The sequence below is a fragment of the Balaenoptera borealis genome, assembly GCF_965194805.1.
Source record: "Balaenoptera borealis genome assembly, chromosome: 4".
In the NCBI taxonomy this organism is placed as follows: domain Eukaryota; kingdom Metazoa; phylum Chordata; class Mammalia; order Artiodactyla; family Balaenopteridae; genus Balaenoptera; species Balaenoptera borealis.
In genome coordinates, this window is record NC_138861.1 from 6232291 (window position 1) to 6245646 (window position 13356).

General features: G+C 36.5%; 1 protein-coding gene across 8 annotated transcripts in view; it reads right to left on the reverse strand.

The window, feature by feature from the left end:
• FSTL5 (follistatin like 5) overlaps positions 1-13356 on the reverse strand; it is a 771595-nt gene that overhangs the window by 700999 nt on the left and 57240 nt on the right. For 5 of the 8 annotated variants that reach the window (XM_082391660.1, XM_082391659.1, XM_082391666.1 and 2 more), the window contains one exon: positions 1930-2071. In XM_082391660.1, the coding sequence (XP_082247786.1) occupies positions 1930-2055 (126 nt within the window). In that variant the 5' untranslated portion in view covers positions 2056-2071. Of the gene's footprint in view, positions 1-1929; positions 2072-4141; positions 4753-5580; positions 6255-6613; positions 8836-13356 lie in introns of those variants that run through there. The other 3 variants (XM_082391663.1, XM_082391662.1, XM_082391661.1) reach the window with 3 other exon arrangements.

The following is a 13356-nucleotide window of genomic DNA, read 5'->3' on the forward strand; positions in this document are numbered from 1 at the left end:
TTATAGTTTCATGTCACCTCTGTCTCACGTCATTTGAAAGTTAGGTATTACATAGCATTCTCTGCTATCTGCTTCTACATACTAGCAATCATGTATTGTTTCTAATTATTTCGGGCTAAAGACACAGAGATGGAAAAGATTGGGAGGTGACTTTGATCATTTTGGGTGGGTATTAGTCTTTCTAAAACAGGTTTAACTCATTTGTTGTTTCATTTCCTTAAAGGTTTCTTAAATCACACAGCAGTGCAGGATAAGAAATTTATCTTCAACGTCCAAATTTAATTCAAAATTATTTATAAATAATACATAAAAATCTGTGGTTTATATTTAGCAGGGGAACAGTCAAAACTCCTAGTCATGCATTCTACCTGTCATTTTTCTGCCATCGATTCAATTAAACAGTATCTACTATATTCATGGCACCAGGAATGAAAAGATTAGAAAGGCACAGTTTCTGACCTAAGACACATAACATAGGGCAGACACAAAGCATGGAATAAATATTCACTGGGTCTGTAACAGTATGAGTCAATATGTTGAAATAATAATGTGTTTTGAGAGCATTCATAAAGGAGTTATTATTTCTAAGTTTGGGGCAGTGATAAAACTTATTCTTAGCCCAAGAAGTAGGGGAAACAAATGATATTTGAAAGATAGTAGAACGAGGCCAATTCTCCAATTGTATTTATCCAGACTGAACACTTTAATAACTTATTTACTTTTACATGAGACTAAATTTCTACAATGATTTTTGACATTGAAGAATATTTTATATTTTACTTATTTTCTCTTTTATTCCTATCAAATCTATCCTGCATGTTATACCCTAGCCTATTGATATATTTAATAAATATATGCATTCAGAAAAATCCTTTAACATTCTAAGAATTTTTATTTCTCATCTATCGAATGAAAATAGATACGTCTTCATCAGTTTGTTTTGAAGATTAAATAAAATAATACATTTAATAGCTTAGCCTAGTGTCTGGCACATAAAAATCCCAGTAAATGTTAGCAATTTTATCAAAATACAATAATGTGATGAAAGAATTTCAGCAAAAATAAATGTCACTAGCATGTATTGAATGTAAGGGAGAAAATCAATATAGTTATGTTTATTTCAAGTGTTTTTTAAAAGACAAGTAGCATAAGAAATTTTAAAGTACATATGTTCTTTTCAAAATCAGCATTTTTGTCTTTTTTCAGTTCTCTAGGAAAACCAAAATGTATTGTAAACTTATTTGATTGAATAAAATGTTGCTTCAGTATCTTATTTGCAGTATCATGATCTGTTATTAAAATAAAAGCACTAGCTTAATTTATTGTAAGTATATAATCTATATAATTTATAGAATTCTTAAATGTCAACTTATTTTTTTCTTGAAAATATTTAACATAAATAAATGAAGTATTTTCTCAACATTAGACAACACAAAATTATAATTTTTGATGAAGTTAAAATGTCTAATGATTTTTATAAAAACAAAAACTGCCAAACTATATCTCTAGATGGTACAGACATCCTTTTCTGTTTATCTTTATGACAAATTCAAGAATATAACAATATTGTTTTATTTTGAAAAGTTCTAAACTTAAAATTAATATCAAAATAATAGAAAGCATCTGGGTGATTAGGTCTTAACATATTTACTGATTTTTATAAATCCTTTACTATTACTTCACTTGAACTTTTAGTGACATATTTTTAAAATAACCCATCTCTATAATTTGTTAAAAAGTATTTAATTCCCAAAGTTGTAAGTTTCCAAAAGTACTACTATTTCATGTTTTAAAATGTGATTTTTATGTAAATTATATTCTGAAAGCATATTCTGAAATAAGTGCTCCTAAGTGAGTAGTAAACCAGACAACCAATAGTTTAGTTCATAACCGCTAGACACTAGGAGCAAGTCCAGATGGGTACTGTACCTTGTGTCGCAATCTTATTAGAGGCTGATAAGATTTAAGGCCATATCCTGCTTCTTTGGTTGGCCTTCCTTCTGACTCCAGAAAAATGAATCCAAGAATCAAAACAGCTGACCAGCACTTAAACATCCTTATTGCTTTTCACCTGTGAAAATTAACATTGCAAATAATCAGAAAATACATTCTATACTGAATAAATGTATCAAGAAATATTTAATAGCAAATAGAAATCTTCATAGATCTAATCAAAACCTGGCAGCAGTCGCCAACTGAATCCATAATAGGTAAGAATCTCTGAATAAAGATTATCTTTTTGATCATAACAAATATCGTTTGTTTTACTCATACAGCTTTACACAACATTGAATAAGTAGAAATTTAGGGGCCAATAAAAATGTATTGAGAAACAATTAATAAACACATGTTGAAAGAAAATTTTTTAAAAAGAGAGAAAACATTAAACAATGATAAATTTTCTAAGCATCCATACAGAATACAATTATCAATATGTTTTTAAATCTCAAACTCCTCTTTGAGTATATTTGATGAGTAATGCTTAATAAAACTATAGCTATTATAATTTACTGGTAAATATTGGTGAGAGGTTGATAGGATAGTCTTCTATGGTAAGTACTTAATAAACTGAGGTACAACAGAAATTATACAGATAGGTTACATCGAGTTATGAATGCATTTTACCAGTAGCACCTAAGAGGACGTTTCCTAGAAATTGCTTTTTAAGTGCTTTAAACTAAAAGTCCTATGGCTCTTTCCACAGCTCTATATTCTTGGCTATAGCAGAGAAACTGTAAAATTGCATAAATTTATCACCATATAAACTCTCTAAGCCCTCTTCCAAACAAACAAATCTATGCTTTGACCTCAACTATATTCCACTTTACCACTTTCACATCTTTGTCACTATTGTGACCATAGGAGGAGCTTTTTCTCCTCCTGTCTAATCCAATCTGGTCATCTGGCTTGAGAAACTTAACCAACTGATTAACCCTGCTATTTAGTGTATTTAAACTCTGTCTCTAAATAATTTTCTTCCATCTTTAAATGTGTTCAAATCATCCATGTTTTAAGATAATTTCTCTTCTCTCCTTCTGAATTTTTGGAAGGAATTGTGTATCTCATTCTATCCATTTTCTGACCAATCATGATTCTATCCTCATCACTCTATCAAAATAACATTTCTTTTTTTCAAGAAATGGTCACTTTACTTGATGTCTATGACATCCATCTCTTCTGTGTCTACAGAGTTTGTAAAAACGTCTTCTCAGTCCTTTTGCAAGCCATCCCACTCCTTTATTTTGCCATTAAATATTACTTAATCCCATTAGCCATGTATCCTACTTCATTCACTCAGCCAGACATTCAACATAGTCTATGGTTTTAATTATATGTAGTGCTTCTCATTCAATCTCCAGATTGGTATGATTAGCTTCCTTAACAGCTCTGCCTTCATGTTTCAAAAGAAACTCCTCATAGTATACACATCCCTACATAAAGTCATGCTTTTGCAGACTTTCATTCAACCCTTTACTCAAGCCAGAAACAAAGGAGACATTTTTGACATCTTAGTCTCCCTTACTCTCCATATTGAACCCATCTCTAAGTTCTATTAGTTCTACCCTCCTATATATATCTCTCAAACATCAGTTCCTTTCCAAATCTATAGCCACAACCCTAGTTCAAGCTGTAGGCACCACTTCTCCCTTCAAATGCTCCAATCCCATCCTTCCCCTCCTTCCACACTTATGCACCTTCAATCCCTTCTCCATGTTGAATCTAAACATCATGATGTTATTGCCTTTGCTAGTAACTTTGAGATATATACATTTATCCTTAAGATAAAAAACAAAACCACTGGTTCTTACAAGTTCCTACAGCATCTAGGCTCTGCATGTCTTACTCTTCTCTAAATAACTGTTCTCCAGCCTGACTAATTTCATGCAGTTATTTGAACTTGTTTTGTCCATTCCTACTATAAGGCTTTTATGTACTATTATCTCCAATTGAAATACAATTATTTTCCCATTTATCACCCAAGACCATCACACATCAAAAATGTCCCTTAGAATCCTTCCCCATAATATGAAGCTTGACTTACATTTCTTAGTTACTCTACTCATAGATCAGTATTCTTTCATTTCAGAGCATCTCTTTGTAATTATACAACATTAATATGATTACTTTAAAATGTACTCACAAGACTATATATCTGTTTCCTTCAAACTTCGTGGTTGCTGGAATCTGTTTTGTTTTGTTTTTTTTTCCCCACAATTATATCATCTGGACCCACCAAATTGCCTTTCACCTACTGGACATACAATGAATGAATGCATAAATGAATGTCATCTTGCATGCAAGGGAAACAAGAAACAGCGTGTTTTCCTGCATTCTGACAATTCTGAATGCAATTCCCATTTCCACTACTGTTACAAACATCTGAAAACTAACCTGAGAAAACTAAATATTTTCATTTGCAATCCTTCCTTCTGCTGTCATTTTGACGTATAGTCTAATCCTTCTCCCAGAGGTAAATATTTGTTTATAAGACAACTGGATGGAATATTTCAAATTCAAGATAGAGACCGAGAATAAAGCGAACAGTTCAGGTGAAGGGGTATTTTTTCAGAGCTCTGCATACTATGTTCCTTCTGTTGTGAAGCAGGAGAAGGAGGAAAGAGGCATGGCAACAACCCTGTAGCATTATGATTCTAGGTGAAGGTGAGGTCATAAATTTCCTAAAAGTGTTCGCTTAAGGGTTTGTCTTTCTCTGCCCTTTCTCTTCCCCTCCTAAACTCCCTCTAATTCTCTCTTTTTTTTGTGTGTGTGTGTGTATGTATATGTATATATATATATATATATATATATATATATACATATACATACACACACACACACACACACACACAAAAAAATATATATATATATATCATATATATATCCCACAAGGAAAAGAGTTCATCTACTATAAAATACAGAACAAATGAACAGTTAATTAGGTGAATAAAGATCTCATAAATTTTGGGTGAGTGAACTTCTACACATTGATAATTACATCAACAATCTGCTGAAATATATTTTCTGCCAAAAAGCAACAGGATAGGAATATCTACTTTAAGAAATTTCATTAGTTGAGAAAAATAAGTCAGTGAGTAAATCTTTGGTGTAGTATTGATATATGCAACCTGTTTATACTATTTTAATCTACTTTTCTGATACTCTTAACCGTGATTCATTTTTTCTTCAGTGGTAGTCTTATGATTTTCAAGTCTAAAATTACTTAAAAATACCACGTTATACAAAAATAAGAATGTTTTATCTTATCAAAAACTGTCATACAACTGGAGTGATTTACTTGGTATTACAGATAAAGTAAAAAAGAGTTAATATTAAAAGTCAGATAACATTTTTTTAGGAGATCTCTGATTTCTATTGCAGATAGACATTTGAGCTCAGCAGTGGTTAAACAAAGGACAAAGACTAGCTTCCGTGTTTATCTTCTGTGAATGGTACCTCATAAGATTTTCTCCATTGAAATATCACTAAGGAAAATACTTGAATTCAATTATATAGTTATCAAATGGCAACATAAACATAAAGATGGCTCTTCTCAAAGGATACTCAGAAAATAATTATTACCTTCTTACTTCTCTTCGTCTATAGAATCCAAAGGCGTTATTATTGTATTTTTTAAAGTTCACTTGTCCACAGAAGCTGTTCTGGAAATTTTAAATCAGCAATAATTGATCCCCTGATACACTGACTCATGAGCTCACTTTCTCGGTATAGTAACCTCTGACAACCTGTTAGGTTTTCATAATTAATTGGCAGTTTGTTGACAGCTCAGTAAGAACACTGAAAAGCATGTGACAAAAACAAACCAGCTGGAGCAGATGGTGTGATAATGATCCTACGACATTTCCTTCTAACCTCAATATTTATATGGAAGCATCAGAAAACAACCTATTAACTTAGAGAAAACAAAATGTATGTTACCTAAAAGGTATCTGCCTAACATCATAGGTAACAAAGTTGGACTTAAAAATAGTAAGAGGGAAAGCTTGTTTCAGGAGGAGCTTCAAGATGGCGGAAGAGTAAGACGCGGAGATCACATTCCTCCCCACAAATACATCAGAAATACATCTACATATGGAACAACTCCTACAGAACACCTACTGAACGCTGGCAGAAGACCTCAGACCTCCCAAAAGGCAAGAAACTCCCCACGTACCTGGGGAGGGCAAAAGAAAACAGAAAAAACACAGACAAAAGAATAGGGACGGGACCTGCACCAGGGGGAGGCAGCCGTGAAGGAGGAAAGGTGTCCACACACTAGGAGCCCCTTCGAGGGCGGAGACTGCGGGTGGCAGAGGGGGGAAGTTTCGGAGCCACGGAGGAGAGCGCAGCCACAGGGTTGCGGAGGGCAAAGCGGAGAGATTCCCGCACGGAGGCTCGGCGCCGAGCAGCACTCACCAGCCCGAGAGGCTTGTCTGCTCCCCCGCCGGGGCGGGCGGGGCTGGGAGCTGAGGCTCGGGCTGCGGTCGGATCGCAGGGAGAGGACTGGGGTTGGCGGCGTGAACACAGCCTGAAGGGGCTAGTGCGCCACGGCGAGCCGGGAGGGAGTCCGGGAAAAGGTCTGCAGCTGCCGAAGAGGCAAGAGACTTTTTCTTACCTCTTTGTTTCCTGGGGCGCGAGGAGAGGGGATTCAGAGCGCCGCCTAAACGAGCTCCAGAGATGGGCGTGAGCCGCGGCCATCAGCACAGACCCCAGAGACGGGCGTGAGACGCTAAGTCTGCTGCTGCCGCCACCAAGAAGCCTGTGTGCGAGCACAGGTCACTCTCCACACCGCCCCTCCCGGGAGCCGGTGCAGCCGCCACGGCCAGGCTCCCGTGATCCGGGGACAGCTTCCCCGGGAGAACGCACGGCGCGCCTCGGGCTGCTGCAACGTCACGACGTCTCTGACGCCGCAGGCTCGCCCCGCCTCCTCCATACCGCTCCCTCCCCCGGCCTGAGTGAGCCAGAGCCCCCGAAGCAGCTGCTCCTTTAACCCCGTCCTGTCTGGGCGGGAACAGACGCCCTCAGGCGACCTACACGCAGAGGCGGGTCCAAATCCAAAGCTGAACCCCAGGAGCTGTGCGAACAAAGAAGAGAAAGGGAAATCTCTCCCAGCAGCCTCAGGAGCAGTGGATTAATCTCCACAAACAACTTGATGTACCTGCATCTGTGGAATACCTGAATAGACAACGAATCATCACAAATTGAGGAGGTGGACTTTGGGAGCAAAGATATATATATTTTGTCCCCTTGTTCTCTTTTTGTGAGTGTGTATGTGTATGCTTCTGTGTGTAACTTTGTCTGTATAGCTTTGCTTTTACCATTTGTCCTAGGATTCTATCTGTCCTTTTTTTTTTATTATTACTTAAAAAATTTTGTTTCTTAATAATTATTTTTTATTTTTTTATTTAAATAACTTTATTTTATTTTATTTTACTTTATTTTATTTCATTTTATCTTCTTCTTTCTTCTTTTTTCTCCCTTTTATTCTGAGCCATGTGGAGGACAGGCTCTTGGTGCTCCAGCCAAGTGTAGGGCTGTGCCACTGAGGTGGGAGAGCCAAGTTCAGGACACTGGTCCACAAGAGACCTCCCAGCTCCATGTAATATCAAACGATGAAAATCTCCCAGAGATCTCCATCTCAAAATCAAGACCCAGCTCCACTCAACGACCAGCAAGCTACAGTGCTGGACACCCTATGCCAAACAACTAGCAAGACAGGAACACAACCCCATCCATTAGCACAGAGGCTGCCTAAAATCATAATAAGGCCACAGACACCCCAAAACACATCACCAGATGTGGACCTGCTCACCAGAAAGACAAGATTCAGCCTCATCCACCAGAATACAGGCACTAGTTCCCTCCACCAGGAAGCCTACACAACCCACTGAACCAATCTTAGTGTCTGGGGACAGACACCAGAAACAACGGAAACTACGAACTTGTAGCCTGCAAAAAGAGGACCCCAAACACAGTAAGTTAACCAAAATGAGAAGACAGAGAAACACACAGCAGATGAAGGAGCAAGGCAAAAACCCACCAGACCTAACAAATGAAGAGGAAATAGGCAGTCTACCTGAAAAACAATTCAGAATAATGACACTAAAGATGATCCAAAATCTTGGAAATAGAATGGAGAAAATAAAAGAAACGTTTAACAAGAACCTAGAAAAAGTACAGAGCAAACAAACAGAGATGAACAACACAATAAATGAAATTAAAAATTCTCTAGAAGGGATCAATGGCAGAATAACTGAGGCAGAAGAACGGATAAGTGACATGGAAAATAAAATAGTGGAAATAACTAATGCAGAGCAGAATAAAGAAAAAAGAATGAAAAGAATTGAGGACAGTTTCAGAGACCTCTGGGACAACATTAAAGGCACCAACATTCAAATTATAGGGGTCCCAGAAGAAGAAGAGAATAAGCAAGGTACTGAGAAAATATTTGAAGAGATTACACTTGAAAACTTCCCTAATATGGGAAAGGAAATAATTAATCAAGTTCAGGAAGCACAAAAAGTCCCATACAAGATAAATCCAAGGAGAAACACGCCAAGATACACATTAATCAGACTATAAAAAATTAAATACAAAGAAGAAATATTAAAAGCAGCAAGGGAAAACAACAAGTAGCACATAAGGGAATCCCCATAAGGTGAACAGCTGATCTTTCAGCAGAAACTCTGCAAGCCAGAAGGGAGTGGCAGGACATATTTAAAGTGATGAAAGAGAAAAACCTACAACCAACATTACTCTACCCAGCAAGGATCTCATTCAGATTTGATGGAGAAATTAAAAGCCTTACAGACAAGCAAAAGCTAAGAGAATTCAGCACCACCAAACCAGCTTTACAACAAATGCTAGAGGAACTTATCTAGGCAGGAAACACAAGAAGAGGAGAAGACCTATAATAATAAACCCTAAACAATTAAGAAAATGGTAATAGGAACATACATACTGATAATTACCTTAAATGTAAATGGATTAAATGCTCCAACCAAAACACATAGACTGGCTGAATGGATACAAAAACAAGACCCGTATATATGCTGTCTACAAGAGACCCACTTCAGACCTAGGGTCACATACAGACTGAAAATGAGGGGATGGAAAAAGATATTCCATGCAAATGGAAATCAAAAGAAAGCTGGAGTAGAAAGTCTCATATCAGACAAAATAGACTTTAAAACAAAGACTACTACAAGAGACAAAGAAGGACACTCCATAATGATCAAGGGATCAATCCAAGAAGAAGATATAACAATTGTAAATATTTATGCATCCAACATAGGAGCACCTCAATACATAAGTCAAATACTGACAGCCATAAAAGGGGAAATTGACAGTAACACAATCGTAGTAGGGGACTTTAACACCCCACTTTCACCAATGGACAGATCATCCAAAATGAAAATAAATAAGGAAACACAAGCTTTAAATGATACATTAAACAAGATGGACTTAATTGATATTTATAGGACATTCCATCCAAAAACAACAGAATACACATTCTTCTCAAGTGCTCATGGAACATTCTCCAGGACAGATCATATCTTGGGTCACAAATCAAGCCTAGGTAAATTTAAGAAAATTGGAATTGTATCAAGTATCTTTTCCGACCACAACACTATGAGACTAGATATCAATTACAGGACAAGATCTGTAAGAAATACAAACACATGGAGGCTAAACAACACACTACTTAATAACCAAAAGATCACTGAAGTAATCAAAGAGGAAATCAAAAAATACCGGGAAACAAATGACAATGAAAACATGAGGACCCAAAACCTATGGGATAAAGCAAAAGCAGTTCTAAGAGGGAAGTTTATAGCTGTACAAGCCTACCTTAAGAAACAAGAAACATCTCAAATAAACAACCTAACCTTACACCTAAAGCAATTAGAGAAAGAAGAACAAAAAAACCCCAAAGTTAGCAGAAGGAAAGAAATCATAAAGATCAGATCAGAAATAAATGAAAAAGAAATGAAGGAAACGTTAGCAAAGATCAACAAAACTAAAAGCTGGTTCTTTGAGAAGATAAACAACATTGATAAACCATTAACCAGACTTATCAAGAAAAAAAGGGAGAAGACTCAAATCAATAGATTTAGAAATGAAAAACAAGTAACAATTGACACTGCCAAAATACAAAGGATCATGAGAGATTATTACAAGCAACTCTATGCCAATAAAATGGACAACGTGGAAGAAATGGACAGATTCTTAGAAATGCACAACCTTCCGAGACTGAACCAGGAAGAAATAGAAAATATGAACAGACCAATCACAAGCACTGAAATTGAAACTGTGATTAAAAATCTTCCAACAAACAAAAGCCCAGGACCAGATGGCTTCACAGGCAAATTCTATCAAACATTAAGAGAAGAGCTAACATCTATCTTTCTCAAACTCTTCCAGAACATAGCAGAGGGAGGAACACTCCCAAACTCATTCTACGAGGCCACCATCACTCTGATACCAAAACCAGACAAAGATGTCACAAAGAAAGAAAACTACAGGCCAATATTACTGATGAACATGATGCAAACATCCTCAACAAAATACTAGCAAACAGAATCCAACAGCACATTAAATGGAGCATACATTATGATCAAGTAGGGTTTATCCCAGTAATGCAAGGATTCTTCAATACACGCAAACAACGTGATACACCATATTAACAAATTAAAGGATAAAAACCATATGATTATCTCAATAGATTCAGAGAAAGCTTTCGACAAAATTCAACAACCATTTATGATAAAAACCCTGCAGAAAGTAGGCATAGAGGGAACTTTCCTCAACATAATAAAGGCCATATATGACAAACCCACAGCCAACATCGTCCTCAATGGTGAACAACTGAAACCATTTCCACTAAGATCAGGAACAAGACAAGGGTGCCCACCCTCACCACTATTATTCAACATAGTTTTGGAAGTTTTAGCCACAGCAATCAGAGAAGAAAAAGAAATAAAAGGAATCCAAATTGGAAAAGAAGAAGTAAAGCTGTCACTGTTTGCAGATGACATGATACTATACATAGAGAATCCTAAAGATGCACCAGAAAACTACTAGAGCTAATCAATGAATTTGGTAAAGTAGCAGGATACAAAATTAATGCACAGAAATCTCTATCATTTCTATACACTAATGATGAAAAATCTGAAAGGGAAATTACAAAAACACTCCCATTTACCACTGCAACAAAAAGAATAAAATATCTAGGAATAAACCTACCTAAGGAGACAAAAGACCTGTATGCAGAAAATTATAAGACACTGATGAAAGAAATTAAAGATGATACAAATAGATGGAGAGATATACCATGTTCTTGGATTGGAAGAATCAACATTGTGAAAATGACTGTACTACCCAAAGCAATCTACAGAGTCAATGCAACCCCTATCAAACTACCACTGTCATTTTTCACAGAACTAGAGCAAAAAATTTCACAATTTGCATGGAAATACAAAAGACCCCGAATAGCCAAAGCAATCTTGAGAAAGAAAAAAGGAGCTTGAGGAATCAGGCTCCCTGACTTCAGACTATACTGCAAAGCTACAGTAATCAAGACAGTATGGTACTGGCACAAAAACAGAAATATAGATCAATGGAACAGGATAGAAAACCCAGAGATAAACCCACACACATATGGTCACCTTATCTTTGATAAAGGATGTAAGCATATACAGTGGAGAAAAGACAGCCTCTTCAATAAGTGGTGCTGGGAAAACTGAACAGCTACATGTAAAAGAATGAAATTAGAACACTCTGTAACACCACACACAAAAATAAACTTGAAATGGATTAAAGACCTAAATGTAAGTCCAGACACCATCAAACTCTTAGAGGAAAACATAGGCAGAACACTCTATGACATAAATCACAGCAAGATCCTTTTTGACCCACCTCCTAGATAAATGGAAATAAAAACAAAAATAAACAAATGGGACCTAATGAAACTTAAAAGCTTTTGCACAGCAAAGGAAACCATAAACAAGACGAAAAGGGAACCCTGAGAGTGGAGAAAATATTTGCAAATGAAGCAACTGACAAAGGATTAATCTCCAAAACATACAAGCAACTCATGCAGCTCAATATCAAAAAGTCAAACAACCCAATCCAAAAATGGGCAGAAGACCTAAATAGACATTTCTCCAAAGAAGAGATACAGATTGCCAACAAACACATGAAAGAATGCTCAACATTATTAATCATTAGAGAAATGCAAATCAAAACTACAATGAGATATCTCACACCAGTCAGAATGGCCACCATCAAAATATCTACAAACAATAAGTGCTGGAGAGGGTGTGGAGAAAAGGGAACTCTCTTGCACTGTTGGTGGGAATGTAAATTGATACAGCCACTGTGGAGAACAGTATGGAGATTCCTTAAAAAACTAAAAATAGAACTACCATATGACCCAGCAATCCCACTGCTGGGCATATACCCTGAGAAAACCATAATTCAAAAAGAGTCATGTACCAAAATGTTCATTGCAGCTCTATTTACAATAGCCAGGACATGGCAGCAACCTAAGTGTCCATCGACAGATAAATGGATAAAGATGTGGCACATATATACAATGGAATATTACTCAGCCATAAGAAGGAACAAAACTGAGTTATTTGTAGTGAGGTTGATGGACCTAGAGAATGTCATACAGGGTGAAGTAAGTCAGAAAGAGAAAAACAAATATCGTATGCTGACACATATATATGGAATTAAAAAAAAAAGAAAATGGTCAGAAGAACCTAAGGGCAAGATGGGAATAAAGATGCAGACCTACTAGAGAATGGACTTGAGGATACGGGGAGGGGGAAGGGTAAGCTGGAACAAAGTGAGAGAGTGGCATGGATATATATACACTACCAAACGTAAAATAGATAGCTAGTGGGAAGCAGCCGCATAGCACAGGGAGATCAGCTCGGTGCTTTGTGACCACCTAGAGGGGTGGGATAGGGAGGGTAGGAGGGAGGGAGATGCAAGAGGGAAGAGATTTGGGAACATATGTATATGTATAACTGATTCACTTTGTTATTATAAAGCAGAAACTGACACACCATTGTAAAGCAATTATACTCTAATAAAGATGTTTAAAAAATAAATAAAGTAAAATAAAATTTAAAAAGTGGTAAGGGGGATGGACAGAGGTTTTTTTTCTCTTTTTCAAAAAAATAGTTTTTTTTCTCTGAATCAAACTTTTTTTTTTCACCATATGGCATAACTGCTTTTGGCAGTAGGATTTAGAGTACTTACATTATTCAGTAGATTCAAATTTGAGGGATTTTGATTTGTTTATGCATTCTCTGTATTCTAATGTCTAATCATTTGGGAAAACAAAAT